The sequence below is a fragment of the Pristis pectinata genome, chromosome 20 (genome assembly GCF_009764475.1).
Source record: "Pristis pectinata isolate sPriPec2 chromosome 20, sPriPec2.1.pri, whole genome shotgun sequence".
NCBI classification, from domain to species: domain Eukaryota; kingdom Metazoa; phylum Chordata; class Chondrichthyes; order Rhinopristiformes; family Pristidae; genus Pristis; species Pristis pectinata.
This window is the reverse complement of record NC_067424.1, coordinates 32,113,733-32,135,566: the sequence shown is the minus strand read 5'-3', so window position 1 is coordinate 32,135,566 and position 21,834 is coordinate 32,113,733. Positions and strand designations below refer to the sequence as shown.

The 21,834-nt window shown below is 45.9% G+C and overlaps 1 protein-coding gene across 1 annotated transcript in view; it reads left to right on the top strand.

Moving 5' to 3' along the window:
• The window catches only part of LOC127581047 (ras association domain-containing protein 8-like), a 73,172-nt gene that overhangs the window by 7,232 nt on the left and 44,106 nt on the right, over positions 1-21,834 (top strand). The window contains exon 2 of the mRNA XM_052035106.1: positions 21,076-21,290. Within this exon, the coding sequence (XP_051891066.1) occupies positions 21,188-21,290 (103 nt within the window). The 5' untranslated portion in view covers positions 21,076-21,187. The remainder of the gene's footprint in view (positions 1-21,075; positions 21,291-21,834) is intronic.

Here is a 21,834-nt window from a genome sequence, read left to right as displayed (position 1 = left end):
CTCCTCCCCCGCACCTGCCTATCACTACCTCTTACCTGCATCTCCCTATCACCTCCCTGTGCCCACCCCGCCACCTCCCCTCTTTTGTCCACCTATCACTGCTCTGCTTTTCCTGCCTATATATTGGGCTTCCCCTTTATATATCTTCAGTCCTGAAGAAGGATCCTGACCCAAAACGTTGACTGCCTGCTTTTCTCCACAGATGCTGCCTGGCCTGCTTGTTCCTCCAGCATCATAGTGTTTTTCAGGTTGACCATAGAGCCTGTTTTTGCACTGTATTAGCCTATGACTATGATGCTGAGTGTGTCCAGCAATTCCTGTTTTTATTTCAGATTTCCAGCACCTGCAGTTTTGTTTTGATGAGCTAGCATTGTACTTCTGTTGCAGGACTGCTTCCTGAACAGGTCCCCAGTCCTGGTCCCCACCAAGTTATGGGAGGAGAGAGGCAGGAGGGGTGGATGACTGAGTCACAGAGAGATAGAAACGGGTTCTTTCTGTCCACTGAGTCCATACCGACCATCAACCATTTACGTTGATCCTATATTCATCCCAGTTTTTTATTCTCCCCACATTTCTACCACCACCAACATACTGGAGGAAATCTACAGTGGCCAATTAACCTCGCAACCCACACATCCTTGGGATGAGGGAGAAAAGAGCACCTGGAGGAAATCTATGTAGTCACAGAGAGGTGGTACAAACTCCACACAGTCAGCACCCAAGGTCAGGATTGAACCCATGTGTCATGTGTGATGAGGCTGCTGTTCTACCAGCCGTGTCACCGTGCTACCTTGGAAGAGAGATTTAACATAGTATAGGATATGGGGAAAGGATAATCCAGAATATTAACGTGCAAGTTAACTAGAACAAGCAAATACACCTCCGAACTATTAAATAACAATGGTTTTTGTCTAATGACAGAAGTTTCTTTAGTCTGAGGATGATTTTACACATGGCAATTGAAGATAGGTTGGTGAAGTCAAAGAGCCTGTAATCAATTAGCTGCAGTAATGGGAGGTCCGTAGGGTCAATGCTGAATGGATCAATTAAGACGTGTTGATTGACCTTCCTCACCTTATCAGTACTTGTAATCTGTCTTGTGGCTTTAACATGACAACAGCCCATACATTTCACAAGCACTGCGTTAATGTGTAAATGCAAATTCCCCTTTGATGAAATGCTGGCCCTGGTAACACCCACGATAATGAAACCTTACAATGCCACAGGAGATCAAGTCCTTTAATCTGACGGCATGTCCAGCAGGGCCATATACATCTGCAGTCGGTGCTTTAGACTGCAGGCTGCAGATCCACCTTTAAGACGGCCGTGTTTGTGCCTTTAGTTTAAAAGCCCAGTTACAACATGGATCCTCTTCTGCTCACTGTGACTGTTGAGCATTCTCAAATGCACCGCCACGTATATTCTCCCCTGGAGTGCAGGTGGAGGGATTTTAGGATAAGATAAGATAAGATTTCTTTATTGGTCACGTGTACATCAAAACACACAGTGAAATGTATCTTTTGCATAGAGTGTTCTGGTGGCAGCCCACAAGTGTTGCCACACTTCCGGCACCAACATAGCATGCCCATAGTTTCCTAACCTGTACGTCTTTGGAACGTGGGAGGAAACCGGAGCACCCGGAGGAAACCCACGCAGACAGGGTGAGAACATACAAACTCCTTACAGACCGTGGCCAGAATTGAACCCGGGTCGTTGGCGCTGTAATAGCATCATACTAACCGCTACACTAGAGAGCAGCAGTCCGCCATTACCTGGACTCAGTGTAACTCTAGGCCCTGTTAACTTGGTGGAAGAGGGAGAGCAGGAAGGAAACCTGGTTCCCATTTCAGAAATCATTCACATGCAGTGAACTCCAGTCTGCCACTACTCGCAGGCTGGCCTGTCATTTTAGCAAGACAAAGATACAGCATAGGTTGGAGTAAGGAAGAGTGTTTGCCCAGGTCCTTGCTCTTGCTAGATCAGCGCAGTTTCACTTAAAGCCACCAAACTGGGTGGGCAGTGTCTTTACCCAACATTGAATCACAGATCTGTAGAGTCCACCAAAGGAACAGTGTCCTGTGCTGGCAGAGATCACCATTCATTCTCACTCCAAATCTTTCTTCAATGAAGAATCAGCTTCCGCTATCCTCCTATGTAATACATTGAAGATCATAATACCTCTCTGGGTAATTTCACAATTTTTTTTATTTCAAAAATAGACTTTTATTCATAATAAAAAAATATATACAAAGGAAGAGCATTGCAAAAACGAAACCAACATTCATGGTTGTTACATTCAGTAGTGTAAACTTTAAAGAGAAAGACACACAAACAAACAGCACCATTGCCACTCACGTGTCTCCCTGAGGTGATCCCCCTTTTATTGTTCGAGGGGCTTCCCCACCCACCTCTGCCCCTCCATGTGAGGTAACGGAAGGAGCCCAGACTGTGGACCTTCCCCACAGAGCCTTTGCATTGGCTGCACCGAGCTTCAGTGCATCCCTCAGCATGTACTCCTGCAGCCGGGACTGTACTAGTCGGCAGCATTCCCTTACGGACATTTTGTCACGCTGGAAGACCAAGTTTCGGGCAGACCAAAGGGTGTCGTTCACCGAGTTGATGACCTTTCAGCAGCACTTGACGTCTGTCTCGGTGTGTGTCCCCAGGTGAGTCCTCTGTCACGCAGCTGCTGGGGATGAACCAGGCCCCTGCATCCTTCTCCACACCCTCTTAGCAAATCCATAGTCCGCAAAGAGGTGGGTGACTGTCTCCTCCCCATGCAGCCGTCCTGAGGGCAGCAGACATGGGGGGTAAATTGTTCTCTGTAGAGGAAAGCACTGACTGGGAGGGCAACAAACGAGGTCTTGGTGCTTGTTGGTCAGAACTGGCGATGACGCACTCTGCCAGATGGCTTGGACCTTTGCTCCAGGAACAAACCCACAGAATCCATAGTGTCCCTGTCCTGCAGTGTCTGAAGTACATTCCGCGCTGACCACTGTCTGATGGACTTGTGGTCAAAGGTGTTTACTTGGAAGAACTCTTCCACAAAGGACAGGAAGTGTGGCAAAGTCCAGCTGATTGGGTCATTGCGAGGTAGAGAGACCAGGCCTATCTTCCACAACACCAGGAACAGGTAGAACCTCAGCACGTAGTGACGCTCGGTGCCAAGTACTTTGGATCTACACACTGACTGATACAGCCACACACAAAGATGGTCATCAGGATGAGGCAACATTGGGTACCCTTTTGCCCCCATTCTCAGGGGACATGCAGCATGACCTGTTGGATTCGCTCCATCTCAGATTCCTCCCCCAACCCCCCCCCCCAGTAAACTGGAAGACATCACAGGTGATTGCCAAGGCAGAGGAGCGAGGAACAGGCCACACCTGCGCCAAGTACAGCAGCCCTGATAGCACATCACACCTGATGACCACGTTCTTCCCAGTTATTGACAGAGAACCCCATTTCCACAAACCCTATTTTTGTTTTACCTTCCCAATCCGCTCCAGCCAATTCTTGTTACGTGCCTCAGCCCCTCTGAACCAGATCCCCAGCACCTTCAGGTAGTCAAACCTGACGGTGAAGGATACATTGGAATTTCTTTTAATTTCAAAAACAAATTTTATTTGTAATAAAAAAAATACAAAGGGAGAAAACAGTGCAAAATACAAAGCCTTAACATTCATGGTTGTTACATTCAGTTATGTAAAACTTAAAGAGAAAAAAAACACACAAACAAACATGGCACCATTGCCACTCACATGACTCCCTGAGCTGATACACCTTTCATTGTTCAAGGGGATTTCCCACCCAACTCAGCCCTTCCATGTGCAGTAGTGGAAGGAGCCTAGACTGTGGTCCTTCCCCACAGAGCCTTGGCATTTGCTGCACCGAGCTTCAGTTCGTCCCTCAGCACGTACTCCTGCAGCCTGGAATGTGCCAGTCAGCAGCATTCCCAAAGGACATCTCGCTGTGCTGGAAGACCAACAAGTTTCGGGCAGACCAAAGGGCGTTCTTCACTGAGTTGATGACATTCCAGCACCACTTGATGTCTGTCTCAGTGTGTGTCCCCGGGAACAGCCCGTAGATCAGAGTCCTCTGTCACGCAGCTGCTGGGGATGAACTGGGACACGGACCTTTGCATCCATCTCCACACCCTCTTAGCAAATCCACAGTCTGCAAAGAGGTGGATGACCGTCTCCTCCCCACCACGGCAGTCCCGAGGGCAGTGTACATTGGGGGTGATATGTTGTCTGTGGAGGAAAGCTCTGAATGTGAGTGCACCTCTCACCACCAGCCAAGCCAGGTCTCGGTGCTTGTTAGTCAGATCCGGTGATGAGGTGTTCTGCCATATGGTTTGGACCATTTTGTAGCGGGAACGAACCCACAGAACCCGTAGTGTTCCTTTCCCACAGTGTCTGCAGTACATTCCTGGAACTGTCCTCTGGTTACTCAGCCTCTTACCAGTGATACCAGATTCTCCTCATGTACTGTTGCACAGGCTTTCCTCAACATGAAGTTTAGGGTGACCACTGCATCCAGTTTTCCAGTCAAAGTCAAAGTCAAGTTCATTGTCAGATGCACAAGTACATGTGTGCACAGGTGCAATGAAAAACTTACTTGCAGCAGCGTCACAGGCACATAGCATCAGATAAGCAGCATTTACAAGAAACACATAAATTAGACATAAGTTATTCACAATTTTATAAGAAAGAACATAATCAGAACAAAAAAAAGTCCATTTTAGTACAAAGTGATCAAAGTGGTTATGGTGTTGGATTAAGTCAATGGCAAAGCTTGTTCAGGACAGGACTGAGCAAGAGTAGACACTGCAATATTAGTGCTGATATGTTGAAAAATGAAATTAATAGTGTCAAAATTCTTGGCAGCAAACTGAATGTAGAGGCATTCCTCCGCAGCAGTCCATGCTGAGTAACATAAGAAATAATGGAAGGATAGTCTACGTAATTTATACCCACCTTTACTGAGATATCACCAGCCTTCTTGCACTGGCCAGCTATTAAGATGGCTGTGAGAACCTTTCTGCCTGAGGTTTAGGTCAGCAGACTGGCAGCTTCAGAACTACACCATCCATTGCAAGGATATCCATAGCTGTAACACAGCATGGTGAAGGCACATTCAGTTATGGCAATGCTATGTTCTTACAGTGAAGCCACAATGTTGAGCTGTGAAAATGGTGCTATGGTACATCCTAGGTAGCTGGACCCCTTCATACTATCTCGCACAGCTCCAGCTCCACCACTGACATCAATCAAATGGGTAACTTCAACTACTGATCCAAACCTTTGCTGCCCATATCCTGTCTCACGAGTTATAATGAAAGACCTTTAGCTCATGCTGCATTGGCTCTCAGTCCAGAAAAAGCTTGTGTTTAAAATTTATGCACACGCACTCCCTAATTCTGTATCCTCCTTCACCCCTCTCTGCAGGCCCTTGGCTCGGCTATTCCCTCCTTAAATCCTTCCCTCCCTCCATCTCTCTTTCCTCCTGAAAGCCTACCTCCAACCCAGCCTTTCATCAACCTTTCCAAACATAGCTCAATGGCAAATTTTATTTGATTACACTTCCCAGGATCATTTTACCATATTGAATAGATTTGTATAAATACAAGCTGTTGCATTGACTTTAACATGCAGACTCATTCCAGCACGTTGAATTTCTTTTTTCTTTCTGGTTTGTCTGTCACTGTTTAGTTTCCTAGTCAGACTTGACAAAGCATTATCCATACTCCGTTTGCCAAAGGCTTTTGTCACTTTATCTGATGTTCTCCTTTAACTGTCCTCTTCTCTTTAAATTTCACATATTTCAATATTCTGTTCCATGTAGCTGATCATTCTGCCTTAGGCATTCAGGTACAATCCATCTGAGATTGTCTGAAAATGAGGCAGGACACTTTTAAGTAACCCAGAAACAAGTGTTTCACCTCACAAGTGTTCTGAATCTGTTCCTGCGGCTGGGTTGGAACAATACAACGGTGAGTCTTTGGACCTTTCTGCCTTGTAAGGCCTGGAGGTAAACAAGAGAAAATCCTTACAGACCAAATAGTGTGTTCAGGTCAGGTTAAGTCACTCTTACTACAGCACAGAAGGAGGCCATATGGCCCATCAGGCCCATGCTAGCTCCCATGGGACCACTCCCAAAACTGACATTCCCCCCCTCGTTATTTCCTTGTGCTCCTGCTCACACATGCCCCTCAAATCCCTGACTGCTTCTTTTGCCATTCACCTACCCTAAGGGGTAACATACAGCGGTCAAATAACCCGCTGGCACATTTTTTGGGTGTGGGAGGAACCTGGAGCATCCAGCAGAAACCCTTGTGGTCACAGGGAGAACAAGCAAACTCCACACAGACATCACCCATGGTCATGATCGAACTTGGGTCACTGGAACTGTGAGGCAGCAGCTATAATTGCTATGCCAGGCATTACTGTGTGAATAACAGTTGTATACAAGTTTAGTACTTACAGTACCCTTTTAACATGGGGGAGAGGGGGAAAGCCAATAGTCATTAAACATGTTTAGGATGAGTGGTGTACAAAGTGTGTGTATTTAAACCATCACTCCAGAAGCAGGCACACTTAATTTTCTGCAGATGCTCAGGACACGGACCCCTCCTGCCAAATACTGTCTAGTTAAATACCAGTTAATGGACACTAGCCATGGTAATACAGATCAGATCCTGCAAGAGACTGATCTGGATTGAAAGCCAGCATTGTTTTATAAGGCTAAAAGACAATAATAAACAAATGCAGGGTCTCAACCTGAATCATCGACTGTCCATTTCCCTCCACAGATGCTGCCTGATCCATTGAGTTCCTCCAATATTTTGTTTTTTTTGCTCCAGGTTCCAGCATCTGCAGTCTCTTGTGTCTCCATAATAAACAATTCAGCAGGTTTCAATTCGTGCTGGAGTTTGAGGGTCTGCTAAATTGATTGGGGCCTTTAATTAGGTGACACTGGTCATTTGGTATGAGTGCAGACCTCACTTCAGTACAGGATATGTTTATTACAGTGTTAGACCCACCATCTCCTATCGAGTCAGGCTGCCTTGACTTTCCCATAGGTACACATCTGTTTTGGTCAGACTGATACTCTAATTTGTGGCTGTTTCACACTGACACTCTCTCTCCTACTAAAATAAGAAGAAAAAATCCTGGGGATACTCAGTTCTCCCGAAAGGTCATCTCAGTGGATGTCATTGTCATCCCAACAATTTCTGTGCACTAAGCTCTCTACTCATGTATAAGCCTCTGTGTGTCCATCAGGTGATAAGGGGTTTGTCAAATTGAACAAAAGGCTTTGAACGTTCTAAATCAATGCATCAGCAGCCATTAGCTCTGGAAGTTCAGTGTAATCCATGTCTCGGGTATTCCTCTGAGAGAACAGTCATATTACAAAGGATCCTCCCAAAGAGCTGGATCACTTACACAGAACAACAAGGGGACATCAGAGCACAACTTGACTTTAATTGGTGTGGTTTGGACTCCAGGGAATGCCCATATTTGGAAAGTTTTCAGGGAGAGCCAGCAAGTGCTGCTTCAGGCCTTGAAACCAAATATTGTATCTTTTGTTACTATTGTCAACAGCAATAAATTGCACATCTTCCTGTAAAGATGACAGTACATTCAGTGATGCAGTTTATTAAACAGCTGATCTGATATGTACATCCTTTCGGCTGCCAGGATAACGACCTCTTCCGAAAGTGCTGACTTATACCATAGATTTCTGAATGCCTTCACCAGTCACAGCTGATCCATTGGTGAAGTATTTTCACATAAACTGGAAATTCCTAATGCCCCTTGGGGAAAGAGCAAACTTCCCAAAGTTCAAGCAGACATTCTTCATCCCTGTGCCCAGATCAGTTTGGCATACTTTACTTGCTCTTTCCTTGTTCATTCTGGTGTGCATCATCTTCATAGTTCATGAGCTTCTGCCTCAGTCCACAAGGGAGTTCGTCAGCCTGTTCAACAACAGGATACCAACTTGTATAGTGCCTTGTAAGATAGTAAAACACAGTAGATAAGGTTGTCACAAAAATCCTCCTCAACTGCCACCTCCCAGTGTCCAAAGAGCTGTGGATTCTGCCCAGATAATGGAGCAACGGGCATGATCTTCACCAAGTGTCAAAGCCAAGAAAAATGTAGAGAGCAGCAATGACCACAGTACAAGGCCTCACAAAAGTCTTTGACTCCACTAAGCAAGAGGAATTGTGGAGGTTCATTCTCAAATTCGGCGGCCTTAGGAATTCACTGCCATTGTCCATCAATTCCACCAAGTTTCCTCAGCCTTCTCCACTGCCATGGTGAGGCTAAATACAAGCTAGAAGAACAGCACCTCATATTCCACTCGGACAGCCTGCAACCTAATGGTTTGAAAATACCGGTGGGTTGCAGGCTACCCAGGGCAACCCGCTTCCCCTCCACCTCTCTACCCTCCTCTGGCCCCTCTACCCACCCCTGACCCCAGCTTCAACCCCTGTCGTGTCTTCACTATCCCCTCCGACCTTCCTCTCTCTGAGGCAGAACGTTCTGTCCTCAGCAGAGGCCTTAACTTCGTCCCCCACCCCGTGCCCACACCTCAACGAGTTCCCCGCCCGCCGTGACGCCGAGCTCTTCTTCCATCGCCTCCACCTCTGTACCGTTCTCCCGCCTCAAGCCTTGGACACCCCGATCTGGCCTTCTGCCCGCTCTGGATCTTTTCATCTCTAACTGTCGATGGGACATTAACCATCTCGACCTCACCACTCCCCTCACCTAAAACCTCACCCCCTCTGAACACACTGCCCTCCACTCTCTCTGCACCAACTCCAACCTCACCATCAAACCTGCAGACAAAGGGCGGTGCCGCCGTAGTCTGGCGGACTGACCTCTACCTTGTAGAGGCCAGACAGCAGCTCTCGGACACCTCCTCCCACCTATCCCTGAACCAGGACCCCACAAAGAAGCATCAGGCCACTATCTCCCGCACAATCACCAACCTCATCATCTCCGGAGATCTCCTCTCCACAGCCTCCATACTCATTGTTCCTCTGCCCTGCATTTCTACCTCCTACCCAAGGTTCACAAACCAAATTCCCCCATTAGAACTATTGTTTCTGCCTGCTCCTGCCCCACGGAACTTGTGTCCTCGTATCTTGACTCCACCTTATCCCCCTTGGTTCAGTCCCTTCCCTCCTACGTCCGTGACACTTCGCATGCTCTCCACCACTTCAACAACTTTCAGTTCCCTGGACCCACCCACCTCATTTTCACCATGGACATCCAGTCTCTCTACACTTTTATCCCCCATCAGAAAGGCCTCAGGGCTCTCCGCTTCTTTCTGGATAACAGATCCAACCAGTGCCCCTCCACCACTACTCTTCTCCATCTGGCAGAACTGGTGCTCACCCTCAACGACTTCTTTTCTGGCTCCTCCCGCTTTCTCCAGACCAAAGGTGTAGCCATGGGCACTCACATGGGCCCCAGTTACGCCTGCCTTTTCATTGGCTATGTGGAACAGTCCACGTTCCAAGCTGACGGTAATGCTCCTCAACTCTTTCTCCGCTACATTGACAACTGCATTGGTGCTGCTTCCTGCACCCATGCAGAGCTCACCAATTTCATCAACTTTGCTGTCAACTTCCACCCCGCCCTCAAATTTACTTGGTCCATCTCTGACATCCCTCTCCCCTTTCTTGATCTGTCTCCATCTCAGGAGACAAATTATCCACTGATGTTTTCTACAAACCCACCGATTCCCACAGTTACCTCGACTACACCTCTTCCCACCCTGTCACTTACAAGGATGCAGTTCCCTTCTCTCAGTTCCCCCGTCTCCGATGATGTCCTCTTTTTTCAGTAAACGGGGTTTCCTGATGCAGATTGGGGGATTGCTTCGTCGAGGACCTTCGCCATAACAGCCGGGATCTCCCAGTGGTCAGCCATTTTGATTTCACTTCCCAGTCCCACACCAACACGTCTGTCCACAGCCTCCCCTACTGTGCCAACTTGAGGCTACACACGGATTAGAGGAACAGCACCTCATATTTCACCTTGGCAGTCTCCAGCCTGGTGGCATGAACATTGAATTCTCTAACTTCCGGTAACTACTCCCCTCTGTCCCCCCTTTGTTTTCCCTTATCCCACCAGCCCCATCACCTCAATCTGCCATCACCCTCACCTTCAACCCGCTGGTTCCCCTCCTCACCTCCTCCCCTTTATTCCATGGTCCACTGTCCTCTCCGATCAGATATCATCTTCTTCAGCCCTTTGTCACTTCTGCCTATCACCTGCCAGCTTCTTACATCTTTCCCACTCTGCCCCCTCCCTCAGCTGCCAATTACCCACCTCGCCTGGCTCCACATCACCCACCGGCTCTTGATCCACTCCCTCCCCTCACCATTTTATACTGGCCATCTCCCCTCTTTCTTTCCAGTCCTGTTGGAGGGTCTCGACCCAAAACATTGACTGTCCATTTCCCTCCATAGATGCTGCCTGACACGCTGAGTTCCTCCAGCATTTTTTGTGTGTTGCTCCAGACTTCCAGCGTCTGCAGTTTTTCTTGCGTGTCCACTCCCCCGTGTTCCTTTCCCACTGCCACGTGTCCACTCCTAGGTTGTCTCTTCCTTTGTTCACCTTTTCCACTGCCCCCCCTCCCCCATGACCTGGATCCATTACCCTCTCCCATCTGGTTTCATCTACCAGTCAACCACACACCTATCCACCTGTGTTTCCTTTCCCTTGGCCTACCCTAACTATCCCTCCCCCACCTGTCTACATCTGCCCATCATCCCTCCTTTATCTGGTTCCACATCATCTCCAGCCTCTGTCTGTACCTTCCCCCTCCCCTCGTCCAACTTGGCTCCATCTGGCCATCGTCCCCCACCTCACTTGATTCCTTCTATCACCCACCACCCGCTCTCTGACACCATCCTCTCACCTCTTCATTACTGGCTATCTTCCCTTTACATTCCAAGTCCAGATACAGGGTCTTGGCCCAAAACGTCAACCATCCCTTTGCCTCCACAGATGCTGCCTGACCTGCTGAGTTCCTTCAGCCATTTGTTTGTTGCTCTAGATCCCAGAATCTGCAGTCTCTTGTGTCCCCAATCAACAACGTTGTTGGGATATTATTCAAATCTAGATTCTTTGGCCAAGTGTTTCATCATCCACCCTCGAAGCTTGGTGTCATATTTCCTTAATAATCCTCAGATGAACATCCTTACTCTGTTTAACTCTTCTGAGATGGTTCCTTGGGATTTAAGATGACTCCAGTTCTTTGGGTTTTGAGGTGGACAATGAGTCCTATGGTGTTTTCTTCCAGCCATGATCCTTACCAATGGATCCATCACCATCCCAATCCTAGCCCCAACTGGGGTCAAGCAAGGTTATGTCATCACACCAATCCTCTTTTTAATCTTTCTCTCTTCAGTACTTCAGCTCCCCTCCAACAAGCTCTCTAGTGCAGTGGAGCTAATCTCCAGAAGGAATGGAAAACTGTTACCTCTGCTCCAACTCAGTGATGGAATTGTAGCACGAAGAGGAAGCTTATGCACATGCACACTTAGGGTTGAGCTCCTGGATTTCCCTACCACCATGGAATTTTGGAAGATGACATTCAGTGCGTCACTATCCCCAATGCTATCTCTTTCATAACCATGGGATCTTGGGATACAGGTTAGCAAGTCCTGCTGACTTAATCTGGTTTTAGCTCCATTGATTTCTCCAACACTTTTCTCTATGAAGGCTAATTCCTTTCACCTTCTCATTCACTCTAGATCTGTTGTTCTTCAATATTTCCAGGACATATGTTGCATCTTCTTCCATAAAGATAGACACAAAATATTTGTTTAATCTCTATTTCATTTCCTTAGTTCCTAATATAATTTCTCCTGTTTCTTTAACTTTAACTAATCTGCATCTCTTTACATATCAATAGAAGCTCTTATGTTCTGTTTTTATGCTAGCTCACTCTTGTATTCTATTTTCTCTTTGCTCATCAATGCCTTGGCCCTTCTTTGATGGATCTTTAATTTTTTTCAGGCTAACTGCTCTTTTTGACAACAATATAAACCTTTTCTTTGATCTAATACTAGCTTCAGCTTCATTTATTGAACAACTTTCCCTCTTGGGTTTTTATGCCTCAAAGACATAAACTATGTGCATTGTGTTTTCATTTTCCGAATGTCAATCAATGTTTACTTCATACACTTTAATGTAGTTTTCCCATCTACCAAAGGCAACTGACATCTTCATAATTTGCTTTGCTTATATTTAAGATCCTAATTTTGGATTGTACGAAATAACTTAAAATTTTAATATAAAATTCATACCATATCACGACGACTCTTGCTTAAAATCTGCTTAACTATATTAATTAACCCTTGCCTATTGCACAACACTAGATCTCAAATAGTTTGTTCCCTTATTGGCTCCATGACAATGAGGAAACTATTAAACTAGCTTCTATTTTGATACTAGTTAAACAAAATTCTAGTAAAGCATTTTACGTACACTCTGTGAATTCTTCCTCCATAATATTACCCAGCATTTATGTAGATTAAAGTCCTTTGTGATTTTTATTGTATGATCTTATTAAAGTCTTTCTGTCTTTATCCCAATCATTAATATCAGGGATACTGCACATCCTTTTCTATTTTGCTCAGCAGGTCAGGCAGCATCTATGGAGGGAAATAAACATTCTCCATAGATGCTGCCTGACCTGTTGAGTTCCTCCAGCATTTTGTGTGTGTTGCTCCAGATTCCAGGATCTGCAAAATCTCTTGTGTTTCTATTTTGCTGGTCTGTTCTAAAGCTTAAGTATCCTGGAATATATAATTCCCAAATGTGGTCACTTTGCAGCCATATCTCTGTAATGGCTGTTAGATCGTACCCATTTATTTCAATTTATGTCATTAATTTACCTATCTTGTTAGGAATGCTTTGCACATTTAGATGAAGAAAAATCAATCTTGCCATTTCTTATTCTGAGTCAGGTTGGAGATGTTCCCTTATGTAGGCTCTGTCCCTTCCTGACACACTCTGGCTGTCATTACCTATTTCACTACCCTGATCTGTTGCCTCGACCTTTCACTTTACTGTGGGATCTGGTTTGTTTTTGCGTGACATTTTCAAGGCAGTATATGGTTCAGAAATAAGAAGGGGCCTAGGACACGTCTTTCAGATGGTCGCCAGAGATAACTGTGGAGGAGAGGAAGGGGAAACCATTGGCTATGCTGAATAGTTGGAATGAACCCAGGAGCACGACAGTCCCACCCCGTTGGATAATGGAGGAGCATCATTGGAGGAGGATGCTGAGGTCAACCTCAAAGGCTATGGACAGTTGAGAGCAGTGAAGAGGGATACAGATGAAAACAGTGTTCATGTTGACAATCTCCACCATTTTAAGTTCATCCGGTCTGTCCCAGTTTTATGATCACACTCCTCACCCGGTCTGTCCCAGTTTATATTGGCACCCTTCACCTGGTCTGACCCAGTTTTATGATCACACTCTTCAGCTGGTCTGACCTAGTTTATATTGGCACCCTTCACCTTGTCTGTCCTAGTTTATGTTAATTCCCTTTGTACCTCTGCTGAGTTTATGCTGGAACTTTATCTTGTTTATCAACCTTCGTAGTTCATAGCTGATATTCTACCCTATTTCTTTGTTCTTTCAGCCACACACTGGTCTCTTGAATCTAGCACAATACTATTGCCCTCCACAGCAGAATGTCAGTCCTCCTGGAATATCAGGATAGAACAGAGAAGACTCCAGATATGCATTTGTGGGAAAAAAAATCAAAGGGACAAATTTTCCGTGATTAGCACTCCTGATGCCGAGCCCCACATCTCCGTGTGCATGTCAGTAGTTTACCCCAGAGTTCGGATAAAGCAATGGATGATTCCAGTTTCAGCTCCTGCAGCTGATGACAGAGCCTGTTTAAAGTATAAAAGCCTTTGGATAACCACTGTATTACATTTGTAGGTTTTCTTTCACACTCGTAATCCCAGCTATTTACAATTTATACCACAAAGAGACAAAAAGCTTTGAGAGTCAAAGGTCAGTCTGCACAAAACAAATCTGCTTTTTCTTTGTTAATCTCTTGACAGCTGGGTTTAAAAAAAATGATTTAAATCCTGGATCGTTTTGTCTCCAGGACTGGACAGATGAAAAAAGGATTTAAATATTGGAGAGTCCCAGAATCCACTGTTGGACGTGCATCAATTAGACAATGCATGCCCACTGACAAGTTAAGCCCTGGCTTTTATACGAACCCAGTCAAAAGCTGAGGATGCACTCACATTATTCTGTCTCTCTCACTGTGACGTCCTGTCCATCTGATGCTTTCATTATTTTGCACAATACAGGGGTGGAAGTCTCAAATTCACGGCCTCTAAAGGCTGCAAATGCCGGGGCCCATTGAAACTTGTCATGACTTATTAATAGCTGTTTGCAAACCAAGGGAACTGAGGGAAATGGATCAGGGCTGACACATCACATCGGACAGATTGACAATGATCTAATTGGTGGAACAGACTTAAGGGGCTGAATGACCTCTCCCTGCTTCTATGATTTCTTGATCATATATCAGGCCTGATCTACTGGTGTAATCAGCTTTTTTTTAAATTTAACCTGTCATAGCCAAATGATGCACGTCTCTAAAAGAGGATCTGTATGGTTGATGAGATTTCAGATTAGAGAGAGGGCACTTTTTTGTAATTAATGTGGCTCTGAGATGTCTGCTTAAATCCTGCACAGGAAATGTGGGGGAGGCAGGCTGTGTCAGTGTAGACCTCCAGTTCATTAATTCCCTGATGGGGGAGGGAAGCTGATGCAGAGTTAAAGAATAATGACTTTCTTTGGAGATTTGCAGTAACCTCTAGACTTGTTCAGTCCTGTGGACAGCTCTTCAGGGTTGGATGTAATCAGCCATTGTCACCCAACACCATGTTGATGTTAACCCACATTCTACTGAACAAACATGAACTGGTACTGTTGCCTCATGAGTGACTCTTGCTTTGCTGAATAGCCAACAACTCTGCAACTACACAGGGAATAAGTATTCTTTCCCTCACTAAATAAATAGAAACTCTGGACAGTAAAACTCTGATCGTCCACATTCAGAAATCCCAATGGTTTGGCATCTGACTCACCAGTTTCTGATTCACCTCCCTTTCACTCACTGGGGCCCTGGTTCCTGTTTCCACACTTCCTTTCACAAATTGAGATCCTGGTTCTCACATTCCCTTTAAACTCATCTGGGCCTCACCTCCCACACTCCCTTTAAACTCACCTGGTTCTGTTTCCCACGGAACTTTCTGGGTCCTTATTTCCCATGCTCCCTTTAAACTTACTGGTTCACTGGAAAATGTATTATTCTCCTGTGTAACATCGGAAAAAATATGATAAGATAAGATATTTATTAGTCACATGTACATCGAAACACACAGTGAAATGTGTCTTTTTACATTACTGAGAAGGTGCTGCGGGGCAGCCTGCAAGTGTTGCCACTCTTCCGGTGCCAACATAGCATGCCCACAACTCCTAACCCGTACGTCTTTTGAATGTAGGAGGAAACCCACACAGACGTGGAGAGAACGTACAAACTCCTTGCAGACAGTGGCGGGAATTGAACCCTGGTCACTGGCGCTGTAAAAGCATTGCGCTAACCGCTACACTATTGTGCCGCATATTGAAATAAATGTGTATTGGACAATTAATAGGAGTAACATCCAATAGCCTATAAAATCTGCTTGACCACCAGAGTCCCAAACTTGCTGGATTAATGGAGGTTTACTGCACTCCATATATTGAGTAATCATTAGTCCACTGACCATACAGCAACTATAGTTACACTGTGAGGAACCTTACATGTAACATATACAACTCCATGCACTTATAGTGAATAGTTGTGTAGAATTAATGGCTCTTCAGCAGGGAAGTATCACAGAGCCATGGAGTTATACAGCATGGAAACAGGCCCTTTGGTCCAACTCACACTTGCCATTCAAGTTGTCTACCTGAGCCAGTCCCATTTGCCCGTGTATGGCCCATATCCCTCTAAACCCTTTCTATTCATGAACCTGTCTAAATGTCTTTGAAACATTGTAATTGTACTCGCCTCCAGAGTGTCCCCTGACAGCTTGTTCCATATACCCACCATGCTCTATGTGAAAATATTTCCCCTCAGGTACCTTTCAAATCTTTTCCCCCTCACCTTAAATCTACGTATGTCCTTCATTACTGAGCTTGAAGGTGTGGGTAAACTGAGATGAATTAATCTGTTGAGTCAGGAGGACTCCCCAGGTCTTTTTCTGCATGGAAAACAGATGTTGTTCACTAGAATGTGATTGGACTCCTTGGCAGAATAAGGATGGGCTTGTTTTGATGCCACATCACGTAATGGCTGGTAGCAAGGGCATTATATAAACCCAGCATCACCAAATGTTGTCAGTGACACATGTTGGCAGGGGTACGGTGTTACCCAGAGACTTGGCACCTTAGCAGACAGGCTATGCATTCTCACTAACGTTGCTGCCAGAGGATGCGGTGAAATCAGATACAGTTACTACATTTACAAAGCATTTAGACAGACATCTGAATAGGCTAGGCATAGAATGATATGATCTTAATGTGGGCATTGGGATTAGTGTACGTGAGTAAAAAGGTCGGCATGCACATGGTGGGCTGAAAGGCCCATTCCTGTGTTGTATGACTATTTGTGGGAAGATCATTTCTCTGAAGGATGTGTGCAGGGTGAAGAGTCCAGAGCAGTCAGTCAATATAACGAGAACATTTCTATCTGGAGTCAGCCTGAAAGAAGTGGCCCACATTTTGCTGAGATGTGTTTCCAGTCAATTCCAACATCTGCCAGTTCGTTGAGGGGCACAGGGGGGAAATATCTTATCTCATTCAAAGCATTTGTTTTAATATGAAGCATTGGTGAAGACAAATGCAAGCAATTTGTTGAAGCAGTTACTTACCAATGCAACTTGAATGTGTTAAAATTATTAACCAATCATTGTGACTGGTGCACAAACTATGGTTAACCTGTTAGACACTGCTGTGAATAACCCATCGAAAAAATTATTGAGACATTCAAAATATATTATTCTGGAAGTTATAAAGTACATTTACATGTGTCCTCGCCTCATGGCAGTTTATTCCAGGGTTGAGAGGGAAGTATTTTCTTTACTATCACAATTTGCAAGGAGTTTTGTGTGTGTGTGTGTGTGTGTGTGTGTGTGTGTGTGTGTGTGTGTGTGTGTGTGTGTGTGTGTGTGTGTGTGTGTGTGTGTGTGTGTGTGTGTGTGTGTGTGTGTGTGTGTGTGTGAGCAATTCCTGGACCTACAGGGTTGTAACTAATGGAGACACAAGAGACTGCAGATGCTGGAATCTGGAGCAGCAAACAATCTGCTGGAGGAACTCAGCAGGTCGAGCAGCAGCTGTGGGGGGAAAGGAATTGTTGATGTTTCAGGTCGAAACCCTGTAAGAGGACTGAATGGAGAGGGGAGATGGCCAGTATAAAGAGAAGAGGGGGAGTGGTGAGACAGGAGCCAGAGGTGATTGGTGGACTGGGGAGAGATGAAAGATGATGGGCAGGTTATGCCAGGTAGGGGAGGGGAGAAGGGTTGGAGTTGACAGACAGCAGCAGATAGATGGAGCAAAGAGAGAAGAAAATAAAAGCAAATTGACCAAGGCTGTTGCTGAACACAGCACTGTTGTAACTTCACAAATCACCCAGGCAGAACCACTTTCCCTGTGCTAGTGAAAGTCCTCAATGGGAACCATTGCTCCAAGTGGGAGAATAGGCACAGGAATGGACACGCTACTTTTTTGATGATGGCATAGGAGATGGACATCGAGGAGAAGCAATGGAGTGACTGTGGTCACCCCCAAAACAAAGATCCATCCTCAGGGATCGATTCATCCACAGGGTCATCCTCAGCGATAGATTCCCCACCAAGAGCTCCGGTAAGGAATAACCCTTTTAGCAAGCTGAGCAGCCCTTCATCCTCCACCTAAGGTCTGGTTTTCTACTCAAGACACACCCTATTTCTTTGATGATCTGCGTGCCTCAGTACTGCAGAGTGGCAACAAATGTGCGTTGGAAACCGACTGACCCTATTGTTAAATGCTCAGTTTCACCTCAGCACAGGAAGCCAAAGGTCCAATTATGCACTTTGCATAAGGCAGAAGTGCTGATTCCATTTCATAATTGATTGTTTGCATTTCCATTCAATTGCATAAAAAATACTATGTAATTGTCCAACAATGCCAATGTGCTTTGATTACTATTAAGAATACGTCCAGTTGTTAGTTTCAACATATTGGAAATGCAAAATAATGGTCAAGAACCATCCAATTGGGTAAAACAATGCCTCTTCAATTTCTGACTGGTGCACTCTGAGGTCAGGTGACAAATGGCAGTGTGGGACAAGCCAATTGGAGGAGTAAACTCATGCGATCAAACCTCCAGGAATACATCCGAGTGGAGCAGTCAAACCAAGGGACAAGAGGTTCTATTAAGTAGAAGGAAGGAAATCATCTCATGTGTGAAGGGTCACTTCAGTTATAGATCACTGAGTGTGACCATCCACCAATGTCAGAACAAAGGTGGCAATGGAGAGTTAAATTCTAAGAATGATTGGTACACACTTGTTGGGGATGCTGGTTTGTGTTAGAATTCATGGGCATAATTGGTGAATATTATGTGATCTGATGCCAGTCTTGGTTTAATGGTAACACCTTTGTCTCTGGGTTAGAAAGGTGTAGTTTCAAGATCCCACCCCAAAGATGACCACAAGATCTCAGTCGGCCTTCCATGTGGTACAGGCAAAATGCTGCACTGCGTTCAGGGTGTCTATGCTCTAGAGTGGATATAGTAGATCCTGTTACACTGTTTGGAAGGGCAGAGCGTTGTCCCTGGTGTCCTGTCACCTCCTACCTCAGCTTATCTGGTCTTTAACTCATCCCTGTCTATGGCTACCTCCTGGGTGCAAACTTGGGTCCACGCTGGATGCACATACATATCACCTCCAATGCATTCTTGACTTCTGAGCTACAGTACGCAGGCGCAGAGGTGCAGAACATTGGTGGCACATTGACACAACAGTTACTGCCGCTGCCCCACAGCTCCAATGACCCAGGTTCGATTCTGGCCTCTGGTGCTGCCTGTGCCGAGTTTCTCCCTGTGGCACTGTGGGTTTCCCCTGGGTGCTCTGGTTTCCTCCCACATCCCAAAGATGTGCTGGTAATGGTAAGTTACCCCTAGTCAGGGTGTGTGGTGGGAGAATCTGGGGGAGTTGACGGGCAAGGTGAGAGAGAACAGGTAACAGAGAGATGTGGAAGAATGGGATAGATAGGGATGCTCTGAGAGCTAACATGGGCTTGAAGGACTGAATGGCTTCCTTCTATGTGAAACAAAATAATAGGGTATGGGGCCAAACACACAGCAGTTCTCATTCACCAGCCATCAGCATTTCCCGGCCCATTGCTTGCCTTAACAGCTTGGTTCTTTGCCATCAGCCTCCACTGGTGAAGTGCCAGGGCAATTTTCCTGTGACCCGGGCTGTGACCCACGTCGATGGGTGGGAAGTTGTGTTCAGTCATGGGCTGACGGCTGCCAGTGGCTGTGGAACTGGCTCTGAACGTGAGCTGGCTCACGGGGAGAAGTGGAGGAAAACTCTTTAAAACTACAGCTGTCTGCCTGAATTGGAGGCCAGGGTGCTTCGGAAATCAACCACTAATCAGCACAATAGGACCAGGAGCTGGATGTTCAGCCTCTTGAGTCTGTTACCCTACTCAGTTAAACCACGGTTGGACGGTGTCTCAGTCCCTCCTGCCTCTGCATTAAACCCTCTGCTGTACTTACCAAACAACAGTTCGTTGATCTCAGAAAGTTTTGGTTTTCCACAGCCTTTTGGGGAAGAATGTACTGTAAATCTGGCACACCACAGACAAGACGTTCTTGCACACAACTGTGAAAACTGGTGCCGTGCTATTGAAAATAACTTCTCCCAGAGTACAGCAAATTTGCACCCATTTATGCCTTCATGCCCAGCAGGAAATTCATCCCCTGAATTTTCAACAGGATTTGTATTTGCCCCAGTGCAGATTTCTCTCTAATGACATCAACAGTGCCATAAAAATTGGTATTGGTTTATTGGTTTATTATTGTCACTTGTACCGAGGTACAGTGAAAAATTTGTCTCGTGTACCGTTCGTCCAGGTCAATTCATTACACAGTGCGTTGAGGTAGTACAGGGTAAAAACAATAACAGAATACAGAGTAAACATAGAACATAGAACGCTACAGCACAGTACAGGCCCTTCGGCCCACAATGTTGTGCCGACATTTTATCCTGCTCTAAGATCTATCTAACTCTTCCCTCCCACATAGCCCCCTATTTTTCTATCATTCATGTGTCGATCTAAGAGTCTATTATATGTCCCTTATGTACCTGCCCCCACAACCTCTGCAGGGAGTGCGTTCCACACACCCACCACTCTCTGCGTAAAAAAACTTACCCCTGACATCCCCCTTATACCTTCCTCCAATCACCTTAAAATTATGCCCCCTCGTGTTAGCCATGTCACCCTGGGAAAAAGTCTCTGACTGTCCACTCGATCTATGCCTCTTATCATCTTGTACACCTCTATCAAGTCATCTCTCATTCTCCTTCTCTCCGAAGAGAAAAGCCCCAGCTCACTCAACCTATCCTCATAAAACCTGCTCTCCAATCCAGGCAGCATCCTGGTAAAGTGTCACAGCTACAGGGAAGTGCATTGCAGGTAGACAATAAAGTGCAAGGCCATAACAAGATAGATTGTGAGGTCAAGGGTCCATCTCATCGTATTGGTTTTACCTCCAGAGAGATTTTCGACCACAGTGATCTGATAGATGACTAATATATAGCTGGAAAACTATCAGATTTTACCTGCCGCTTCCGCTTACAGGGCCAATAATCTTTATCATCATTGTGACGTATGTTTGTTTGATTGTTGAACGCAACGAAACCCTGACCCTTCTCTATCAGTTCAAACTCTGACCTCACATTTCTTTCCTTTTCCTAGATTCGGACTTCAGGCAGCAAGTTATCTCAGTACCCGGGCTGATGGTCTTCGTGAAGGTCTGACATCGAGCGTTCCCTTCCCCCCTCCCCACTGCTGGCTGGAGCTTCAGACCATGGAACTGAAGGTGTGGGTAGATGGGGTTCAGCGAGTGGTCTGTGGTGTCAGTGAGAAGACCACGTGCCAGGAGGTGGTCATTGCTCTGGCTCAGGCCATGGGTAAGGAGAAGGCCTTTCCGGCTGGTGGGGATTTTTGTACCCCAGAAAAGATTGGCACTGGGCATGAGGTCCCTGTGGATTTTATTTGTGTCTGCATAGAGTTATGCATGGGGAGGGATGGTGTGGAGATGGTATGAAGTTCAGGCTGGGTCATAGAGTCACACTGACCAATAATCACCTATTTATACTAATCCTACATCAATTCCATTTTAAGCTTCCCACGTTCCCATCAATTCTCCCCTTCCCCAGATTCTACCACTCACCTTCACACTTGGAGCAATTTACAATGGCCAATCAACCCATGGGCATTCAGATGTGGGAGGAAACCAGAGCACCTGGGGAAAACCCACATGGTCACAGGGGCACATGCAGATTCCACACAGACGGCAACCCCAGGTCAGGATCGAACCTGGATTGTTAGAGCTGTGAGTCAGCTGCTCTACTCACTGCCTCGCTCTATTACCTGTGGCTCTGAACCCCTTTGGAAATCCCAGGGGAAGGCAAATGGGGGAAAAAATCTCAGTCATGTGGCACAGAGGAGGCC